General features: G+C 46.3%; 1 protein-coding gene across 1 annotated transcript in view; it reads left to right on the forward strand.

Annotated features, from left to right (window-relative positions):
* The window catches only part of SNRPC (small nuclear ribonucleoprotein polypeptide C), a 154936-nt gene that overhangs the window by 10160 nt on the left and 120748 nt on the right, over positions 1–24028 (forward strand). The window contains exon 2 of the mRNA XM_073575635.1: positions 2576–2618. Coding sequence (XP_073431736.1) covers positions 2576–2618 — 43 coding nt within the window. The remainder of the gene's footprint in view (positions 1–2575; positions 2619–24028) is intronic.

The raw sequence follows: 24028 nt of genomic DNA on the forward strand, positions 1-24028 counted from the left end.
AACACTGAAGGCAGGACTGGAGTAGGACGGCAGGAACACTGAAGGCAGGACTGGAGTAGGACGGCAGGAACACTGAAGGCAGGACTGGAGTAGGACGGCAGGAACACTGGAGGCAGGACTGGAGTAGGACGGCAGGAACACTGAAGGCAGGACTGGAGCAGGACGGCAGGAACTCTGGAGACAGGACTGGAGCAGGACAACAGGAACACAGGAGACTGAACTGCGGGAGAGAACAAGGAACAAGGGTAGCAGGACTGAGAAGCTGCTGCGAGGAGCAGCCGAGACTGGAACTGCAGGAGCAAAGTGCTCACGGTGAAGCGAGGCCAGAGTGTTAGGAAGCACAACGATCAGGCGCCTCCCTCAGGGGGAAGCGGCCTGATATGTCCCCGTCTGGTCAGCTATTGGTCCAAAGGTGCTTCCGGGTCAGGGCACAGCCGGAGCATAAGAAGCAGGAAGGAGGTGCGGCCTATGGCGCATGCGCATAGCATGCAGGGAAGGCGTCGGTTGCGAGCCCGTCTCAGGTGACCGCCGCGGCCGTCAGGTTGAGAGAGGCTGTGGCGTGGGAGCGGAGGCCGGGTGAGTATGGTGGAGCGGTGTAATAACTACGAGTTTTATTTCTACCAAACAGTTCTACTTTGGTTTCATCAGACCATATGACATTCTCCCAATACTCTTCTGGATAATCCACATGCTCTGTAGCAAACTTCAGACGGGTCTGGACATGTACTGGCTTAAAGGGAATCTGTCACCTATTTTTTCGTATATAGGCTGCAGCCACCGCCATTATCATGGGCTTATCTACAGCATTCTGTAATGCTGTAGATAAGCCCCCAATGTAACCTGAAAGATAAGAAAACGAGTTATATTATACTCACCTGGGGGGCGGTCCAGTCCGATGGGTGTCGTGGTCCGGCGCCTCCCATCTTCATGCGATGATGTCCTCTTCCTTGCTGCCTGTCGCGGCTCCTGCGCAGGCATAGTTTATCAGCCCTGTTGAGGGTAGAGCAAAGTACTTCTGTGCACAGGCACTGGGAAAGCTCAGAGATGCCCAGTGCCTGCGCACTGCAGTACTTTGCTCTGCCCTCAACAGGGCTGATAAACTATGCCTGCGCAGGAGCCGCCACAGGCAGCAAGGAAGAGGACATCATCGCATGAAAATGGGAGGCGCCGGACTGCGACACCCATCGGACTGGACCCCGGGTGAGTATAATCTAACTTGTTTTTCTTATCTTTCAGGTTACATCAGGGGCTTATTTACAGCATTACAGAATTCTTTAGATAAGCCCATGATGGCGGTGGCTGCAGTTTATAAACAAAAAAATAGGTGACAGATTCCCTTTAGGCAGGGAGACACGTCTGGCACTGCAGAATCTGAGTCCCTGGCGGCGTAGTGTGTTACTGATGGTAGCCTTTGTTATGGTGGTCTCAGCTCTATGCAGGTCATTCACTAGGTCCCCCCATGTGGTTCTGGGATTATTATTCACTGTTCTTGTGATCATTTTGACCCCCGGGGTGAGATCTTGCATGGAGCCCCAGATTGAGGGAGATTATCAGTGGTCTTGTATGTCTTCCATTTTCTTATTATTGCTCCCAAAGTTGATTTCATCACATCAAGCTACTTGCCTATTGCAGATTCAGTCTTCTCAGGCTGGTGAATGTCTACAATTTTGTTTCTGGCGTCCTTCGACAGCTCTTTGGTCTTCACCATAGTGGAGTTTGGAATGTGACTGCTTGAGGTTGTGGACGGGTGTCTTTTATACTGAGAACAAGTTCAAACAGGTGTCATTAGTACAGGTAATGAGTGGAGGACAAAGAAGCCTCTTAATAAGTTACAGGTCTGTGAGAGCCAGAAATCTTGCATGATTTTAGGTGACCAAATACTTATTTTCCACCATAAATTGCAAAATAAATCTTGCCAAATCAGACAAGGTGATTTTCTCGATTTTGTTTTCTCTTTTTGACTCTCATAGTTGTGGTCTGCCTATGATGTCAATTACAGGCCTCTCTCATCTTTGTAAATGGGAGAACTTGCACAATTGGCTAACTAAATACTTTTTTCCCCATTGTATTTTTTTCATTGCTGAATTCCTTTTGCTCGGGGTTCGACTTGCGAGATGCCGCCGGCTCTCGGGAGAGGAGTGTGTGGCTGCATGTATTTCTAAGTAGCCGCATGCTCCTCTCCCGAGTGCCAGCGGCAGTGCTGGGTATTGACGTCTGAGTTTCTCGCAAGTCTGACCCTGGCCTTTCTCCTATGTAAGTGCTACAGCTGCTCTGGCTCCGGTCGTGCAAGGAATTGAAAGCTCCATGCCCTGAAAGATGAGAGAACTATTTGTCCCTTTTTTTTTTCTAATTTGCCTATTGGTACAGAAAATCAGCCACATCATAATCTCGTCATGGGGACGTAACCAAAATGGGTCCCTCTGTTTTAGCATGTTAGATAATTATCGTTAATGAAGGAATTTTTTGCTAAAGTTCCAATATCCAGTGCACATTACAACATTCCATCAGTTGTTTTATGCCCAGAATTTGTTCATAGAATTGAGTGCTTTGTGATGTATCTCCTCATTCTCTACAGGTTTTACTGTGATTACTGTGACACCTACCTCACACATGATTCAGTAAGTTTTCTTTCACTTGTTATATGTACTACTGTTTTTTCTTGCATATATTTTGGGTGAACAAAAATCGAATTGTCAAGGTTTGGTAAAAGATTCTACAGAACGTCACAGACCTCTAAGTGAGCCCTGTCTCCATAGACGCCAAACTTCTAGAGTTTTTGTGTGACTTTTGAAACGTTTTCTCAGGGAACTACTTATAACTAAAATGTCACTTTGTACTGGAACTCCTCTCCACAACTCTGTATCGCGTCTTATGGAACTTTAATTTTTGGGACTTTTGTGCGCTGCTTGACACAATACACAATCCAGTTATATTAGGAGATCAATCATTTATTCACATTTAATTCCAACGCGTTTCGAAGTGGAAAACACTTCAGGGGACTACCCCTGAAGAAGTATATTCCACTTCGAAATGCGTTGGGATTAAATGTGAATAAATGATTGATCTCCTAATATAACTGGATTGTGTATTGTGTCAAGCAGCGCACAAAAGTCCAAAAAATTAAAGTTCCATAAGAAGCGATATATTTGGTGGTCACTTGTCTGACCATTTGGACGTGCAGCAGCTGACAATCTTCATATGCCTGATCTCTCCTCCAACGGGTGAGTGGCTTTTACATACTTTTATATTATTATCAGCAGATAAGACCCTATTGCTCTTTCTTGTTCCTTTAGTGTATTTTATCGCCACAACTCTGGTGATCTCTGTTGTGATTGGAATTGATGCTTTCTTGAACACCAGTCACCTGATTCTGCAGCCAATCTGAAACCTCAGCGCTCAGGTGACTTCTATACCAGTGAGAGACCTCTACAGCATGGGGTGGATTCCAGTGATAAGTAATGGTTCTCTTTCAAAAGGACATCACTCTGTAAACTTTACAGAAGTCATGGAAACCCATTTCATCGTATGTTCTCATTTAGTTTTTTGATTGATTAACCCCTTCACCCCCAAGGGTGGTTTGCACGTTCATGACCGGGCCAATTTTTACAATTCTGACCACTGTACCTTTATGAGGTCATAACTCTGGAACGCTTCCATGGATCCCGGTGATTCTGACACTGTTTTCTCGTGACATATTGTACTTCATGTTAGTGGTAAAATTTCATTGATATAACTTGCGTTTATTTGTGAAAAAAACAGAAATTTGGCAAAAATTTAGAAAATTTCGCAATTTTCCAACTTTGAATTTTTATGCCCTTAAATCACAGAGATACGGCACACAAAAAACTTGATAACTAACATTTCCCACATGTTTACTTTACATCAACACAATTTTGGAACCAAAAAATTTTTTTGTTAGGAAGTTATAAGGGTTAAAAGTTGACCAGCGATTTCTCATTTTTACAACACCATTTTATTTTTAGGACCACATCACATTTGAAGCCACTTTGAGGGGTCTATATGATAGAAAATACCCAAAAGTGACACCATTCTAAAAACTGCACCCCTTAAGGTGCTCAAAACCACATTCAAGAAGTTTATTAACCCTTTAGGTGCGTCACAGGAATTTTTTTGAATATTTAAAAAAAAATGAACATCTAACTTTTTTTCACAAAAAAAATACTTCAGGTTCAATTTTTTTTATTTTACCAAGGGTAACAGGAGAAATTGGACTGCAAAAGTTATTGTGCAATTTGTCCTGAGTACGCTGATACCTGATTTGTGGGGGGGAACGACTGTTTCGGCGCATGGCTGAGCTCAGAAGGGAAGGAGCGCCGTTTGACTTTTTCAATGCAAAATTGGCTGGAATTCAGATCGGACGCCATGAAACGTTTGGAGAGTCCCTGATGTACCTATACAGTGGAAACCCCCTACAAGTGACCCCATTTTGGAAACTAGACCCCCCAAGGAACTTATCTAGATATGTGGTGAGAACTTTGAACCCACAAGGGCTTCACAGAAGTTTATAACATAAAGCCGTACAATTAAAAAATCATATTTTTTCCACAAAAATGATCTTTTCACCCTCAATTCTTATTTTCCCAAGGGTAACAGGACCCTAAAAGTTATTGTGCAATTTGTCCTGAGTACGCTGATACCCCACATGTGGGGGTAAACCACTATTTGGGAGCATGGCAGAGCTCGGAAGGGAAGCAGCGCCATTTGACGTTTTTGGCTGGAATTGAGATCGGACACCATGTCGCGATTGGAAAACCCCTGATGTACCAAAACAGTGGAAACCCCCCACAAATGACACCGTTTTGGAAACTAGACCCCCTAAGGAACTTATCTAGATGTGTGGTGAGAACTTTGAACCCCCAAGGGCTTCACAGAAGTTTATAACCTAAAGCCGTACAATTAAAAAATCGTATTTTTTCCACAAACATGATCAATTAGTCCCCAATTTTTTCATTTTCCCAAGGGTAACAGGAGAAATTGGACCCCAAAAGTTGTTGTCCAATTTGTCATGAGTACGCTGACACCCCATATGTGGGAGAAAACTACTGTATGGACACACGTCGGGGCTCGGAAGGGAAGCAGTGACGTTTTGGAATGCAGACTTTGATGGAATGGTCTGCGGGTGTCATGTGCGTTTGGAGAGCCCCTGATGTACCTAAACTATTGAAACTCCCCACAAGTGACCCCATTTTGGACACTAGACCCACCACGGAACTTATCTAGATGTGTGGTGAGCACTTTGAACCCCCAAGTGCTTCACAGAAGTTTATAACGCTCGGATGTGAAAATAAAAAAATCATTTTTTTTCCACAAAAAATGATATTTTTGCCCCCAATTTTTTATTTTCCTAAGGGTAACAGGAGAAATTGGTCCTCAAAAATTGTTTTGCAATTTGTCCTGAGTAGGCTGATACCCTACATGTGGGGGTAAAACACTGTTTGGGCGCATGGCAGAGCTTGGAAGGGAAGGAGCACCATTTGACTTTTTCAACTCAGAATTGGCTGGAATTGAGATCAGACGCAATGTTGCATTTGGAGAGCCCCTGATGTGCCCAAACAGTGGAAACCCCCAATTCTAACTCCAACCCGAACCCCAACACACCCCTAGCCCTAACCCTAGCCCTAATGGAAAAATGGAAATAAATACATTTTTTTTATTTTATTATTTTTCCCTAACTAAGGGGGTGATAACGTGGGGTTTGATTTACTATTTATGGCGGTTTTTATGTTTAGCGGCTGTCAGACACTAAAAGACGCTTTTTATTGTAAAAATAGTTTTTGCATCACCACATATTGAGAGCTATAATTTTTCCGTATTTTGACACACCGAGTCATGTGAGGTCTTATTTTTTGCGGGACGAGTTGACGTTTTTATTGGTACCATTTTCGGGCACGTGACATTTTTTGATCGCTTTTTATTCCGATTTTGGGGACGCATTATGAACAAAAACCAGCGTTTCATGAATTTCTTTTGGGGGGTGCGTTTACACCGTTCCGTGTGCAGTAAAATTGATAAAGCGGTTTTATTCTTCGGGTCAGTACGGTTACAGCGATACCTCATTTAGGTCGTTTTTTTATGTTTTGTCTGTTTTATGCAATGAAAACTATTTTATATAAAAAATTATTTTAGCATCGCTTTATTCTGCGAGCTATAACTTTTTTATTTTTTCTCTGATGATGCTGTATGGCGGCTCGTTTTTTGCGGGACAAGATGACGTTTTCAGCGGTACCATGGATATTTATATGCGTCTTTTTGATCGCGCGTTATTACACTTTTTGTTTGGCGGTATGATAATAAATCATTATGATTTGCTTCGTTTTTTATTTTTATTTTTTAAGGGGTTCGCTAAAGGGGTTAACTAATGGGACAGTTTTATAGGGCGGGTCGCTACGGACGCAGCGATATCTAATATGTGTACTTTTATTGTTTTTTTTTTTATTATTATTTCCAAAAAATGGATTTATTTGGGGGAATATTTTTTTTTTTTTCTAATTTATTTGACGATTTTTTTAAAATATTTTAACACTTTTTTTTTTTTTACTTTATTAAATAGTCCCAGGTGGGACATCACTGTCCTGTGACAGATCGCTGATCTGTCACATCACAGATCACTGTGACAGATCAGCAATCTGTCACAGGCATTGAAGAAGACTTCCTCATGCCTGCGCTTTGCAGGCACTGAGGAAGCCAGCTTCCTGCAGGCCCCCGTCACCATCTTGGATTTGGGGGCCTTCAGGAAAGGAGCCCCCCGCAGCAGCGCTGCACATTGCGCTGCCGTGGGGGGCTCAGGGAAGCACGGAGGGAGCCCCCTCCCTGCCGATGCTTCCCTTTAACCCCCGGTACACCGCGATCGTGTTTGATCGCGGTGTGCAAGGGGTTAACGTGTCGGGGGCGGTCCGTGACCGCCCCTGACACATTGTGCCGGTTGTCAGCTGTGATAATCAGCTGACACCCGGCCGCGATCTGCGGCGCTCACCACGTGGGCGCCGCTGATCGCTGAGACGTACTATCCCGTCCATGGGCATAGGGGCCCGGGTCCCATGGACGGGATAGTACGTCGGATGTCAGAAAGGGGTTAAAGAATCTGTGGGGAAAAATGCTTTAAAAAAAAGCACTTATTTTGGCTCAAGGTATACTTTTTTTTTTTTTTTTTTGTTTCAATCCATTTAAATGTCAAATAATAATCTCTAAATCGTACCAGTTTTGCATGCTGAAAACATGTATCTTAGCTAGGCCATGCCATATAATAACAAAAACAACAGAAAAAGGAGTTCTCAGAAGGGAAGCGAAATGTGCATTGGTGTAGTGGTGCGGTGGGGTTGTGGACATTAGTATGGCCAATAGCTCTCATATACCTGATATGTTAATTATGAAAATGGAACATTGTTTACTGTAACACCTATAGACGCAGCTCTACATCTGATGTGGTTTGTGAATGCTCTTTTATTATAATGTCCAAGCTGTTTGTTTTTTACCATAGATTTATGTGTAGGCTATATGGAGTGTGGTTGCCAATTTGTTTCTGACTATGTTCCACTGATAATTTTGATAAATATACGCCATGTTCCAAATTATTATGCAAATTATATTTTTCTCTGATTTTCCTAAATGGTTGGTGCAAATGAGTCAGTCCAATAAAAGTCATCACCCGGTAGCGTATACATCGAATTTTATTGAAGAAACCTCCCAATGATAACCGTATAATCTCCAAAATGAATAAAAACTCAGAATGCACTGTTCCAAATTATTAGGCACAGTAGAATTTCTAAACATTCGATATGTTTTAAAGAATTGAAAATGTTCATTTGTGGAAATTGCAGCATTAGGAAGTCATATTCACTGAACAAAAAAGCTATTTAACTTTAAAACATCCTAACAGGCCAAGTTACTTGTTAACATAACATAGGAACCCTTCTTTAATATCACCTTCACAATTCTTGCATCCATTGAACTTGTGAGTTTTTGGAGAGTTTTTGCTTGTATTTCTTTGCAGAAGGAAGGTTTCTGCCAGGCAAGTTCATCGGATTAAGAGAGCAGCTGCTAGAAAGCCATTACAAACCAGCAAACAGATATTTGAAGCTGCTGGTGCCTCTGGAGTCCCTCGAACCTCAAGGTGTAGGATCCTTCAAAGGCTTGCTGTGGTGCATAAACCTACTATTTGGCCACCCCTAAACTGCTCACTAGCAGAAACGGTTGCAGTGGGCCCAGACATACATGAAGACTAATTTCAAACAGTCTTGTTTACTGATGAGTGTCGAGCAACCCTGGATGGTCCAGATGGATGGAGTAGTGGATGGTTGGTGGATGGCCACCATGTCCCAACAAGGCTGTGACATCAGCAAGGAGGTGGAGGAGTCATGTTTTGGTCCGGAATCATGGGGAAACAGCTGGTAGGGCCCTTTAAGGTTCCTGAAGGTGTGAAAAATGACCTCTGCAAAGTATATAGAGTTTCTGACTGACAACTTTCTTCCATGTATACCATAGAAGAAGCAGAAACGTGCCTTCAGGAGCAAAATCATCTTCATGCATAACAATGCACCATCTCATGCTGCAAAGAATACCTCTGAGTCATTGGCTGCTGTGGGCATAAAAGGAGATAAACTCATGGTGTGGCCAGGATCTTCCCATGACCTCTACCCTTACAGAGAACTTTTGGAGTATCATCAAGCAAAATATCTATGAGGGTGGGAGGCAGTTCACATCAAAACAGCTTTGGGAGGCTATTCTGACTTCATGCAAAGAAAAACAAGCATAAGCGGCCGGGCGCGACCAATCAGCAACGTGGGCTTTCCATTACAAACAGAGAGAAGGACAGACAGAATTAGGCGATTATATAGTGTGCATGTGTGTGTGTGTGTATATATGTGTATATATATATATATATATATATATAAATATATATATATAATATGTATGTATTGTAAAGCAGCGGTGTCCACACTGTGCAGTGATGAGACAGTGACCCAAGCAAGTTCAAAAGCAAAAGTCACACAGTGCACAGCACGCTGTATCTTCCGGATTGCAGCCGGTTAAACAAAAAGACAGTCCGGGGCTAGTTGCCGTTAGCAACCGCACTGCCGCGTATGCCCGTCCTTTTGGCTCTGCTTGGCCCTGTGTTGCTTCACACAGGGAGTGCTCTGCAGACCACCTGCTCTGTCTGCTTTCAAGACCAAAACTGACACACCCAAACTCTTCCTGCAGGGATTTTTTTTCCTTCACTCCAATCTGTGGCCATAGGCCACTTCTAAGATCTGGGCTGGAGGAAACGGACCTGGCCCCACTACCTTCCTGCAGTCCATTTCAAAAATAAAAGACCGGGTTTTCCTGAACAAGCTCCTTGGTCAAAATAACTTGACCAGGTTCAAACTTTTATTCTGCCTTGTGACTAACAGGCACGCTGCTGTGACTACAAGGCACTCCAAGATGAGCGCATCCTGAGGGACACATAACGACCCTCACATATGACTCCAGTCACTGCCTCACAGTGTGTATGTATATATATGTGTGTGTGTGTGTGTGTGTGTATATATATATATATATATATATATATATATATATAATACACTAGATGGAGGCCCAATGCTATTGCATCGGGAGGGCGGTAATGTCACGATGGGGGCAGGCTTTGCAGCATTGAGAATCCTCCCCCCCCCCCCCCCCCCCATGTGCTCACCCACCTATCCACTCTCTCTTTCCCCATGTGCTGACTTCTCCTGTCTGTGCTCTCTTCTTTGACCTGTCTACCCCATATGCTGTTCCCCTTGTCTGCTGTCTCTCCTTCCTGTTCTGTGTTCTCCCCTCATGTGCTGTCCAGTTTGAGCTGTCTCCCACTGTGCTCTGTCTCTCACCCCTGTGTCTGACCGTGTACAGAACATACCACAGCTCCTGGGCAGGGGAGGAAGCAAAAGACAATTCTGACATTACAGCAGGGGGATCACAGAGGATTCATTTTGTGAGGTAAAATATAGTTTAAAAACAGTCAGTGAAATATTTTACCTCACAAAATGAATCCTCTGTGATCCCCCTGCTGTAATGTCAGTATTGTCTTTTGCTTCCTCCCCTGCCCAGGAGTTGTGGTATGCTCTGTACATGGTCCAACACAGACAATTTTTAAAATGAGCTTTTGTTCGTGGGAAAACCCTTTTAATGTGACCGGCTTCCTCTGCCTGTAGACATGTCTCGCATCTGCTCGCGGGATCAGCTGAATGATTCCCTGCGTGGAATTTGCGCAGGCGCAGTGCGACGATGTTCCGCTGGTGGTACCGCGCAATAGGTTGGTACCAGCAGCAGTTTCCATATTGAGACACCCATCACTTGGGTGCCCCAATATGGCAGTCGGTGAACTTCCTCCTCTTGGAATTCTGGGATACGGTGACAACTGGACAGAACAATAAATTAATACAGGCTGATCCAATTTCAGTAGAAATACTTGAAGACCAGGAAATGATGCTCAGTAGCAGGGCTGTGGAGTCGGTAAGCCAAACCTGCGACTCCGACTCCTCAATTTCCCTTACACCGACTCCAACTCCGACTCCACGACTCCGACTCCCACACATATTGCTTATATTTAAGTGAAAAATTTATTGTAGTACAATGTGAACCTCAGACATTTAATCATTTCTATGATACAATAATCAAGACATTTAGATAGAACAGAATATATATTGGTGTACTACCCGGTTTTCATTCTTTTTGGTACAGATACGATATGGATAGACAGATATGGATAAATGGATAGATAGAGCAGATTTCTAATCTGCTTATGCTATTGAAAACATTATCTATGAGCTCAAAAACCTTTCAGGTGATGCGGTTTTTTAAAAAGATGATCAGCTTTTGCAGCTGAAAAACGTATCCTCAAAAAACACAGGAAAAACGCTGTGTGTGAATGTAGCCTTAGATCAGGAATAGAACAGCCATTTATAGGACATTTCATAACTTTCCCAAACTCCTATGAAAAAATATTCAGCACATCCTGCATTGAATTACTGTACCCAATTTATTGTATATTTTAGGAGTCGGAGTCGCTCCATTTTATACCGACTCCAACTCCGACTCCACCAAAATGAGCTCCGACTCCGACTCCACGACTCCGACTCCACATCCCTGCTCAGTAGTGTGTGTGTGGCCTCCACGTGCCTGTATGACATCCCTACAACACCTCGGCATGCTCATGATGAGGCGGCGGATGGTCTCCTGAGGGATCTCCTCCCAGACCTGGACTAAAGTATCCGCCAACTCCTGGACAGTCTGTGGTGCAACGTGATGTTGGTGGATGGAGCGAGACATGATGTCCCAGATGTGCTCAATCGGATTCAGGTCTGGGGAATGGGCAGGCTATTCCATAGCTTCAATGCCTTCATCTTGAAGGAACTGCTGACACACTCCAGCCACATGAGGTCTGGCATTGTCCTGCATTAGTAGGAACCCAGGGCCTACCGCACCAGCATATGGTCTTACAAGGGGTCTGAGGATCTCATCTCGGTACCTAATGGCAGTCAGGCTATCTCTAGTGAGCACATGGAGGGCTGTGCGTCCCTCCAAAGAAATGCCACACCATTACTGACCCACGATGTTGGGCTGTGAGCACAACCCCCATCTGTGGACGTCGGGCAATCAGACCATCCTCATTGAGTCGGTTTCTAACCGTTTGTGCAGGCACATGCACATTTGTGGCCTGCTAGAGGTCATTTTGCACGGTTCTGGCAGTGTTTCCCCTGTTCCTCCTTGCACAAAGGCTGAGGTAGCGGTCCTGCTGCTGGGTTGTTGCCCTCCTACGGCCCCCTCCTGGTGTACTGGCCTGTCTCCTTGTAGTGCCTCTGGACACTACGTTGACAGACGCAGCAAACCTTGGCACAGCTCGCATTGATGTGCCATCCTACCTGAGCCACTTGTGTGGGTTGTAGAGTCCGTCTCATACTACCATGAGTGTGAAAGCACAACCGACATTCAAAAGTGACCAAAACATCAGCCAGAAAGCATTGGTACTGAGATGTGGTCTGTGGTCCCCACCTGCAGAACCACTCCTTTGAGTGTGTCTTGATAATTGCGAACAATTTCCATCTGGTGTCTATTCTATTTGCACAACAGCATGTGAAATTGTCATTCAGTGTTGCTTCCTAAGTGGACAGTTTGATTTCACAGAGGTTTGATTTACTTGGAGTTATATTCTGTTTAAGTGTTTCCTTTATTTTTTTGAGCAGTGTGTATATAGATAGAGATATATATATATATATATATATATTTATCTATCTAATACACGTACATTATAAAATCCCATCATGTGACACAATACACTGAGCCCTGTATCTAATCCCAGCTTGTTTTACTCTAAGCGTATCTAATTGCACACGTTATACACTCCACGTATCTAACCTCAGCTTGCGATGCAGCAACAGATAACAGAATCGATGCTGCCAGCCGTCCTCGGTGACACTATTTGTCAGTATCACTTTGTAGTCACCAACAAAATGGCTCCACACTGTGATCCTGAACTTCATCCTTATACCTTTACAAACACCCAGAAGAGGAGGAGAGGAGTAACATCAGACCCGAGAGCAGACCTCGCCCACAGTTAATGCAGTTGTAAACTAGGTTTTCATGGCAAATTTCATCAGCTGCTCCCCCTAGTATTAAACCCCTTCCTGACATTGGACGTACTATTCTGTCCATGTGTCCTGGGACTTGATGCCCATAAATGGAATAGTACATCATACGTGATCAGCTGTGCTCACGGGGGAGCGCGGCTGATCGCAGCCGGGTGTCAGCTGATTCTCACAGCTGACACCCGGCACTAAGTGCCAGGAGCTGTCACAAACCGCTCCCTGCCCTTTAACCCCCGGAACACTGTGATCCAACCTGATTGCAGCATTCTGGGAGCAGGCAGAAGGGCCGTCAGCTGTGACAGCCCCTCTGCCTTTAGGTCGGAGTCCCCGCTCCAGGATGTGGGCTCCCAGTCGCTCCCATGGTAACCCGATGTCGCCATGACGACATCCGGGTTACCAGAGCTCCAAGACTTCCTGTCATGCGCAGTGCATGTCAGGAAGTCTCTGATGTCAATGTGCTCAGATTACAGCGGTGACAGCTTATATGGCATGCAGATCTGCATGCCATATAAGCGATAAGCCTGCACAAAATGATTGTCCCATAGTGGGACACGGTGTAAAATTTAGAATGAAATTTAAAAAAAATTATAAAAATATTAAAAATAATAAAAATAAATATTTTATAATTAAATCAATATTTGAATAAAAAAATCTGTTAAAGTACAGATAAAATCAAAAGGAATGACCTAGCTACAAAAGGCACTTCCAAAATACCATATCACCTATAAATTGACAGAACCATATATCAAATAAAATTTAATCGTTTTTATTTAACAAAAATTAACACACAAATTAAAAAATTTTTTGTCTTTAGTGGTTAAACACACAAATATGGACCTGAAACCACAGGAATAAATACCCACGCTATAAGCTATTATACAAGTTTCATAACAAAATTGGTATATTCAGAGCATATGATGAAAAAAATCACAGAATTCCACAAAAGAGAGTTTCCACAGTTGTAGATTCAATTAGTGCTTATATAGTTCAATGCATGTGGAAACTTCAGTATACAGATTTACAAAAAAAGTTTAAAGCTCAGTATTCAAAATTTTTGCAAAGATAGCATAGAAATTATATACCAACCCTGTACAGGTTCTGACGCGGATAAGCCATAAATATAAAAGACCTTGGGCGATAGCCTCTTTGGATACTGCAAAGGCCTTTGATTCATTAGAATGGAAATTCTTTTCAACGGGTGCGTCTGAGGTTCGGCTTCTCAGTTAAATTTTGTAGATGGATTGAATTTCTGTATCTCATGCCGAGAGCTAATATATTGGTGAATGGTGTGATATCGGAATATTTCAATTTGAGTAGGGGGACCAGACAGGGCTGTCCACTGTCTCCGATGCTCTTTGCGCTGGCGATTGAACCAATTGCACTTAAGATTAGACAGGACCAGTTGGTGAAGGGAATTAATATAAATTCTAGAGTAGATAAGGTAGGATTATATACGGATGACCTGGTGCTCTTCCTGGATGAGGTTGAACAATCCCTTCCTAGAATGATTGATCTTGTTGATTGCTTTGGGAAATTTTCAGGTCTTAAAATTAATCGGAGTAAGTCGGTGGTTATGCCGATAATGGATAATATAACAGTACCCGTGTTGCTTGGTTTGTAACTAGTACCAAAATTTAAGTTTTACCCTTCGCCACGACAGCACCCACTGGAGGTAGAGGGATCCGCCCCATAGGAACAGGAAACCTACAGAAAAAATAAATGGGGGCGGTCAGCCTCTCCTCCTCAGTTTTGGTTTCCTCTTCTTAGGGGGACCTCAGGAAGAATCCTACAGAGGACGTACCTGGGCCAATGTACGCCGCCTGTGCAGTATCTGCGGAACGGCAGGGGCTGCGGTCCAGAAGCAGCGTCAGAGGAGTTTCTGTTAGACGGCTCACCCCTCGTCTGATGGACGGCTGGAGAGATGACCGGGTCCGGGGAGGGCCGCCTGGTCTCACTCAGGAGCACACTGGGGGGGTCGCATGGAGGTCCGGGACAGCTGCTGATCATGCTCAGCGGCGGCTCTGGGAGCATGGAGGAGCCGCCGTAGTGGAATCTGGTGAGAGCGCCAGTGGCGCGGGGTCATAAATAAAATGCAGCTGCCGGCAACTTTCCGGAGCCTGGGGGACGCGGCCCGGTGCATGAAGCCGGGCCCGCGCATGCGCCGCCCGACGTGGATGAGTGAAACTTGGAAGAGTGAACTTCCGGGGCATAATGGTGGAGGTACAGCGGTGCCCGCAAGCCCTGCTGCGCAGGCGCGAAGCGGCGGCAATTGACCCAGAACTAGAGGGAACTTCCGGGTCAAGGAAAGGAAGAAAAAAAAAAAACCACAAAGAATGTGCCTTATGTACTCAGTCTCTCCTTGACTGCTACCCCAAAAAACTTTGCAAGCAATGCATTAGGGAGACCAGGCAGGGAGCCACAGTGTCGTCTAAAGACATACGGACCATAACTAGAGAAGAATTACAGGCTATCGCCCATGCTAATACACCCCCAGAGGGTAAGAGCAAGAAACAAGTAATTCCCAGCTCAGAATCTGAGGAGGAACAAGAGAGCGCCTCAGACTCCTCACTCACATCATCGTCATCAGAAATGGAGGGACAATCACGTTTTCCCCTGGATAGTGTAGATAATTTGGTGAAATCCGTAAGAAACACTATGGGATGTGAGGAGACAAAGGGCACTTAAACCACGCAAGATATAATGTTTGCGGGTTTGGCTGAGAGAAAAAGGAGAGCCTTTCCGGTAATCCCGGCCCTGATTAAGAGAGAATAGGAGAAACAAGACCAGAGAAGTTTCCTCCCATCGGCCTCAAAAAGGAAATACCCTTTTAGTGACGAAGAACTGCTAAAATGGACAAAAATTCCTAAGGTGGACGCAGCTGTGGCCTCCACCTCTAAACAGTCTACTTTTCCAGTAGAAGATGCAGGCCTACTTTCTGACCCACTAGACCAGGGGTTGGAAACGTCCGGCCTGCGGGCCGTATACGGCTCGCCATATCATTTTGTGCGGCCCGCAGCCGCTTTCCCCACTTTCCCTATTTTTTGGCTGCGGGCCCTTTAAGAATTAAGCGCGGTAGTTTGCTGCGCTTTTCCCATCAGTGGGGAGACTCCTGCAGTGCAGCTGCAAGTGTCTGTGAGGGACTGTCAGTGGGGAGACTCCTGCGGTGCGGCTGCATGTGTCTGTGAGGGACTGTCAGTGGGGAGATTCCTGCCGGCTCCAGGTGAGGGACAGTTCAGGCTGCAGCAATATACACAGGGGCTGCTTCTGCACCAGGGAGACGCCGGAGTCCGTGCACAGGAACCAACCCCGACAGGAGTCGCTGCCCTCCCCCGCTCCATCCTCTGCTGAGCGAGATAGCAGAGGTGAAAGTGTCACGTCCTCCTGTGTGGCTGCAGTGTGCAAGGTAATCAAGGAACCTCAGGCCCCATGTACCCCCCATGTGCTGTATGCCGCAGGCTCCATGTACCACCCATGTGCTATATGCCGCAGGCTCCATGTACCACCCATGTGCTGTATGCCGCAGGCTCCATGTACCACCCATGTGCTGTATGCCGCAGGCTCCATGTACCCCCCATGTGCTGTATACCTCAGGCTCCATGTACCCCCATGTGCTGTATACCTCAGGCTCCATGTACCCCCCATGTGCTGTATACCTCAGGCTCCATGTACCCCCCATGTGCTGTATGCCGCAGGCTCCATGTACCCCCCATGTGCTGTATACCTCAGGCTTATGTACCCCCATTGTGCTGTATACCTCAGGCCCCATGTAGCACCCATGTGCTGTATACCACAGGCCCCATGTAGCACCCATGTGCTGTATACCACAGGCCCCATGTAGCACCCATGTGCTGTATACCACAGGCTCCATGTACCCCCATGTGCTGTATACCTCAGGCTCCATGTACCCCCCCATGTGCTGTATACCTCAGGCTCCATGTACCCCCCATGTGCTGTATATCTCAGGCTCCATGTACCCCCCCATGTGCTGTATACCTCAGGCTCCATGTACCCCCCCCCATTTGCTGTATACCTCAGGTTCCATGTACCCCCCCCCCCTTGTGCTGTATACCTCAGGCTCCATGTACCCCCCCCCCCTTGTGCTGTATACCTCAGGCTCCATGTACCACCCCCCATGTGCTGTATACCTCAGGCTCCATGTACCACCCATGTGCTGTATACCGCAGGCTCCATGTACCACCCATGTGCCGTATACCGCAGGCTCCATGTAACCCCCATGTGCTGTATACCTCAGGCTCCATGTACCCCCCATTGCTGTATAAGTCAGGCTCCATGTACCCACCATGTGCTGTATACCTCAGGCCCCAGAAATGGGGTTAATCAGCAGGTTAGTAGCATTCTGAACCTGCCTTTCTCCTGCATATAAAACCCCACTGCTGGGAGGAAATGAACTCTAAAGGCCCCGTCACACACAGCGAGATCGCTAGCGAGAGCGCTGATTTTGTGACGCCACAGCGATCTCGCCAACGACATCGCTGTGTGTGACTGGGATCAGCGACCGGCCCCCCCGCCGGGTATCGCTGAACGTGCTCAAATGTCCTGGCCAGCGCGCATCACTGCGTTAGACAGCGAGAGACCAACGATCAGTGACGCTGGGAGCTGGTATCCAAGGCAAACATGGGGTATCTAAGAGCCGCGCCCCTCTTAGATACCTGCTGTTTACCTTGGATACCAGCTTACTCGCTGGTCCTGATCACTGGTGGGTCTGTCTATGTGACAGGTCACCAGCGATCACCTATGTCTCAGCGATCTCATCCACGTCGGATCGTTGGTGGGATCGCTGGGACATTGAAGCATGTAACGAGGCCCTAGTCCTCCTGGAGGTGTTCAGTCACGGCTTTGTAAATCTAGAGTAGCGGCTGTAACTGCGCCCCCCCCTTCATGGTTTCCAATGCAGAGCAGCTGTCAGTCAGTGCGGAAGGCTGCGGTTACTGCCGCTGCTCTCCATACACAGAGCGGTGACTGAACCCACACCGGCGCCACCTCCATGACGGAAACCATAACGCTGCTGGGAGAATTAAAGTTCAGCAGGGCAGCGGGGTTCAATCTGCAGGCACCAAGCAGGATTCAAACGCTATTAAACTGTATCTGCAGGTTAATAGCATTTTTACAGGTGATAGGTTCCCTTGAAGTTATTTTGCTCAGTCATGCTTTTTACTTTTCAAATAGGTTCAGGTAGTAGTGAGACAAATTGGTCAGTGAAAAGAAAAGTTAATGCAGAGTGTCGAGGTTTTCAAGATAAATGGACAAATGATTATTTTTATGTTGAAGTCAAAGGCAAACCTGTGTGCCTGGTTTGTGCTGATGCATTAGCAGTAATGAAAAAAGCCAATCTGGAGCGTCAGTACAGCACAAAACATGCAAAGCTCAATGAATTGAAAGGCCAACTGCGTCTGGATAAAATCAATGCTCTTCGACGGAGTTTGGAATCGCAACAATCCGCTTTTACTAGGTCACATTGTGACAGAGGCAATGTTATCCAGATGAGCTATGTAGTTAGTGAGCTAATTGCAAAGAAGCTGAGAACTCATGTAGAGGGAGAATTTGTGAAAGAGTGCATGGTGGCTGATGCAGAGCTGTTAGCACCAGACAGAGTAAAATTGTTTCAGAATGTTAGTTTGTCTCGGAGAACAGTCTCTGATCAGATTACTGATTTAGCACAAGATATTGAAAAAACGCTCAAGGATTCAGCAGGAGATTTCCAATTTTTCTCTCTGGCTTGTGACGACACAACAGACATAACAAATACTGCCCAACTGGCCATTTTCATTCGTGGAATCGCTGCAGAATTTGACACACGAGAAGAGCTGCTGTCACTGGAAGCCATGCATGGCAGTACAAAAGGTGAAGACTTGTTTGAGAGACTTGTCTCATCAATGAAGAAACTTCAACTATCATTTGAAAAGTTAACTGGCTTTACTACAGATGGAGCTCCAGCCATGGTTGGCTTGCAAAAAGGGTTAATTGCATTTGTCAAGAAAGAAATGAATCGTCTTAGTCTTGATCCAAGTGATTTAGTTGATGCAATAAACCAAGAAAGTCTCTGTGCACAGTCATTGCGGCTCAACAATGTGATGTCAACATTAGTGTCATGCATAAACTTTATCAAAAGCCGGGCACTAAACAGTCGCCAGTTTAAGGAGTTACTGAATGATCTTGAATCAGAGTATGGTGATCTTGTTTATCACTGTGAAGTGCGGTGGTTGAGTCGCGGGAACATGCTCATGAGGTTTTACGAATTGCGGGAAGAAGTCAAGCAGTTCATGGAGATGAAAGGGAAACCTATCAGTGAACTCAATGATGACAAGTGGCAGTGTGATCTGGCGATCATGGTAGACATTACCAAGTACCTCTCAGAGCTGAACGTTAAGCTGCAGGGCCCCAATCAGCTTCTTGGCTCTCTGCTTTCAAACGTGAAATCATTTGAAGCTAAACTAAGGCTGTGGAAAGTGCAACTTGAAAGGAATAGCACAGTTCATTTCCCCACTCTGGAAAGACAAAAGCCTTCCACGACACTTGAATATGCTGGTGAATGTGCAAAACTAATTGAAGCATTTGAAAGATTCAAAGATATCAAAAGTAAACAAATGGAACTGGACATCTTTGCTACACCATTCAATGTGGAACCAGCTGATGTGCCTGATGACCTACAACACAAAATCATTCAGCTGCAAAACAATGCTGAGCTGAAAGCTAGGTACAATAACCTCCCATTGCTTGAGTTTTATAAACATGTGAACAATGATGATTTTCCCACTGTGAGGAGACATGCATTGAAATATGCATCTGTGTTCGGAACAACGTATTGCTGTGAGCAGTTCTTTTCAAAACTTTCCATCGCAAAGTGTCGCCTTCGCTCAAGATTGACTGATGCAAACTTAGAAAACCAGTTGCGAGTAGCAACATCATCAATATCTCACAATATCAAACGCCTCACTAAAAAAGTCACTCCAGCCATCACATTAGTTAGGAATTATTTAAATGTTTGAATAAATATAGTTGGCTAATGTTTAAAAACAGTTATTAATGAGTGATGAGCGAGTATACTCATTGCTCGGGTTTTCCCGAGCATGCTCGGGTGTCCTTTGAGTATCTTGGCGTGCTCGGAGATTTAGTTTTCGTCGCCTGAGCTGCATGATTTATGGCTGCTGGACAGCCTGAATACATGTGAGGAATGCTTGTTTGGTAAGGAATCCCCACATGTATGCAGGCTGGCCAGCAGCTGCAGATCATGCAAATGCGTCGACAGTAACTAAGTCTCAGAGCACGCCAAAATACTCAGAGCACTCCCGAGCATGCTCGGGAAAACCCGAGCAACGAGTATACTCGCTCATTATTATAAATAATTTTGAACGGCCCCCGGACGCTATTATAAAATTCCAAATGGCCCTCGACAGAAAAAAGGTTCCCCACCCCTGCACTAGACCGTAAAGCAGAGTCGTCGTTAAAAAGGTCATGGGAAGCAACTACGGGCATTTTTAAACCAGCAGTGGCCAGCACACACACCGCCAGATCAATGCTCGTATGGTTAGACCAATTGTACCAACAGATTGAGCAGAAAGTGTCTAGGGAAAAGCTCCTTGCCACTATTCCTTTAATTAGAGGGGCAGCAGCCTTCATGGCCGATGCATCTGCGGACACACTACGCCTAGCGGCAAGGTCTGCGGGTCTTGTGAATAGTGCCAGGCAGGCATTATGGATGAAAAGTTGGAAGGGGGACACGCAGTCGAAATCTAAGATCTGCGCTATCCCGTGTGAGGGTGAGTTTCTCTTTGGAAAAGCCCTAGATGACATACTCGCCAAAGCAAAAGAAAGGAAAAAGGCCTTCCCTGACTCTTCTATCCCTTTCTACAGGAGAGCCTTTAAAGGGAACCTTTCAAGTCAATATTTTGGCATTACTGGGGGTTAGAAAAAGAGCCACCTTCACAGAGTGCAGCCTTAGTGCTGCTGAAGGTGGCTCTTCAACTGAAAAACGCCCTGGGGGGGTGACAGGTTCCCTTTAAGAGGCGGCCGTTTGGAAAGAGGAGACAAACGGACAGATCAACAAGATGGCCCACAAAAGAAGAAAGGCAAAAGGGTACCATGTTTAGACGTACAGGATTCCGGAAGGAAAATAAATATTGAACAACCAGTCCCCCCAGTAGGGGGTAGACTGAAACTTTCTTTTCCGAAATGGGAAAGAATAACATCTAGCTCGTGGATTTTAAATATAATCAAAGAAGGAATAAAATTAGAATTCCATTGTATTCCCCACGACTCATTTATTATAACATCCTAAGGGATGTTATAATAAATGAGTCGTGGGGAATATGAAGACCTTATCCCAGGAAGTCTTGACTTCTCTAGTATGGTGGCTAAATAGTAACCATTTGGACTCGGGTGTTCCATGGGTAATATCACCATTCCATACTTTAACCACCGACGCAAGCCCCCACGGATGGGGAGCCCATATGGGGATTAGCTTCTGTCAGGGAAGGTGGAGTAAAGAGGAACTACAATATTCGTCTAACTTAAAAGAGCTGACGGCAGTAGATTATGCATTACATCATTTTCTTCCACAGCTCCGTGGGAAACATGTCAGGATCTTATCGGACAACACCACCACAGTGGCATATTTAAACAGACACGGAGGTACTCGATCAGAGACTCTGATGTCTTCCGCAGCAAAAATCTTAAACCTACCCGAAAAGTATTTGTTGTCCCTTTCTGCCCTCCACATCAGGGAGAAAAACAACCAAGAACCGGACTTCTTAAGCCGATATACACTACGGCAGGGGGAGTGGTGCCTAAATCATCGCGTCTTCAAGGACATAGTATCTCTATGGGGGCAGCCTCAAATAGACCTCTTTGCCGCGAAAAAGAAAAGACAAGTAGAGAAATTTGCCTCCCTATCCTTGGCGGATCATCCAGACATACTAGACGCCCTTCAGGCCCCATGGAAATTCAACCTGGCATATGCCTTCCCTCCGATAATCCTACTACTACAGGTCATACGGAAGATCAGAGAGGACGGGGCGAGGACAATTCTAATAGCACCGTCTTGGCCCAAGAGACTGTGGTTCTCATGGCTACAAACCATGTCGATATCAGATCCTTGGGTCCACCCTTCGATCCCCATCTTACTCTCCCAAGGCCCTTTTTCCACCCCCAAGTGGACAGCCTACACTTGACGGCGTGGAATTTGAGTCAGCTACTACTATCAAGAGGTTTCTCCGAAACACTAATTGGTACGCTCCTACAAAGCACGAAGCAGTCTACCACCCAAATTTACACCAAAATATGGAGAAAATTCCTGCAGTTCCATACAACCTCTCCTCCCACAGAAATTCTGATAGTGCCTATCTTGGAATTTCTACAAAAAGGAAAAGAACTGGGTCTGTCAGTAAATACATTGAAAGTCCATGTATCTGCATTAGGGGCCCTCTACGGCCATAATATAGCAGGGAACAAATGGGTGTCCCGATTTATCACAGCTTGTGAACGAATGACTCTTGTTCACATACCTAGAGTCCCTCCTTGGGACTTAAACCTGGTCCTAGACGCCCTAACGGGAGCCCCCTTTGAGCCAATAGATACAGTATCTCCGAAATACTTGTCACTCAAAACGGCCCTCATAGTAGCACTAACATCTGCTAGGAGGGTTGGCGACATTAAAGCCCTATCCATAGATCCACCCTTTTTACAGATATTTCAGGATAGGTTGGTTTTAAAACCAGACCCCTCATACCTTCCTATGGTATCATGAAAATTCCATAGGTCACAAGAGATACTTCTCCCCACTTTCTTCAGGGATCCCTCCACTTCTGAAGAACAGAAATTTCACACCCTGGATGTTAGGAGAACGGTATTAAAATACATCGAAAGATCCAGGAGCTGGAGGCAGTGTAGGGCTCTGTTCATATCTTTTCAGGGCTGTAAAAAGGGGTATGGAGTCACGAAGAGCACCTTATCCCCGATGGATCAGAGATGCCATCCGATTACCGTATTTTTCCGACCATAAGTCGCACTTTTTTCCCCCCAAATTTTGGGGGAAAGTGGGGGGTGCGTCTTATGGTCGCAATACAAGAAACTAACCTAGCTGGTGGCAGCGGGCGGCCCTCTGCGGTGCGGTGGTGGCAGCGGGCGGCCCTCTGCGGTGCGGTGGTGGCAGCGGGCAGTGCTCCGGTGCAGGGGCGGCGGCTCCGCCGGCATTTCTTCGCACCCCGGAGGCCCCCGCACATCCTTTGCTGGCCGCCGCCATGTTGCTGTGGCCTCCGGGAGCATGGACGCCGGAAAGATGGCCGCCGGTCCGGGGACGGCGCATGCGCGGCTTCAGATCTCGTCCCGAGATCTCGGGAGACGAGATCTCGTTGCCGAGATTTGAATCTCGTCCCCCGAGATCTCGGGACGAGATCTGAAGCCGCGCGGCGGCCATCTTTCCGGCGTCCATGCTCCCGGAGGCCACCGCAACATGGCGGCGGCCAGCGAAGGATGTGCGGGGGGGCCTCCTGGGTGCGAAGAAATGCCGGCGGAGCCGCTGCCACCACCGCACCGCAGAGGGCCGCCCGCTGCCACCACCGCAAAGCCCAGCTGCCCCTACCCCAGCACAGCTGCCCCAGCACAACCAACCTGCCCCAGCACAGAGCCGCCCGCTGCCACCACCGCAGAGCCCACCAGCCCCAGCGCAGCTGCCCCTACCCCAGCACAGCTGCCCCAACCCCAGCACAGCTGCCCCTACCCCAGCACAGCTGCCCCAGCACAACCAACCTGCCCCAGCACAGAGCCGCCACCGCACGAGCCTGGACCACTGAATGACCCCTGTGACTACTTCTCCACCTGTGCCGGATCCCTTCCCAGGTAAGCTGAATTCGGACTGTAAGACGGACCCCCATTTGACACATTATTATTTTTTTCCCTATTTTCCTTCTGAAAATTGGGGTGCGTCTTATGGTCCGGTGCGTCTTATAGTCCGAAAAATAAGGTAGCTTACTCCGCGAGAAATGAAAATCCTCCGGAGGGCATCAGAGCACATTCTACTAAAGCAATGGCATCCTCCTTGGCCGAGAGGGGAGACGTCCCAATCGAAGCCATATGTAAGACTGCAATTTGGTCAGCTCCTTCTGCCTTCTATAATCACTATAGACTTGACCTCTCGTCAACTTCTGACCTAAGCTTAGACAGGACTGTCCTTGGCACGGTGGTCCCACCCAGGTGATGGTCTCTGGAATCTCTCCAGTGGGTGCTGTTGTGACAAAGGGTAAAAAGCTTGATTAGTTACCAGTAATGCCCCTTTAATGAGTCCATGACCGCACACTGTTAGCGTGGGTGGTCTGGAGCCGGAATCTCCAGGAGTGGACCCTCAGGGCCGTGGCACCAAGGGGCACCGGGCGAGCTGCCAGGTGGAACCA

Source organism: Dendrobates tinctorius, unplaced genomic scaffold (assembly GCF_039654945.1).
Source record: "Dendrobates tinctorius isolate UK_male_01 unplaced genomic scaffold, ASM3965494v1 ptg000045l, whole genome shotgun sequence".
Taxonomy (NCBI): Eukaryota; Metazoa; Chordata; class Amphibia; order Anura; family Dendrobatidae; genus Dendrobates; species Dendrobates tinctorius.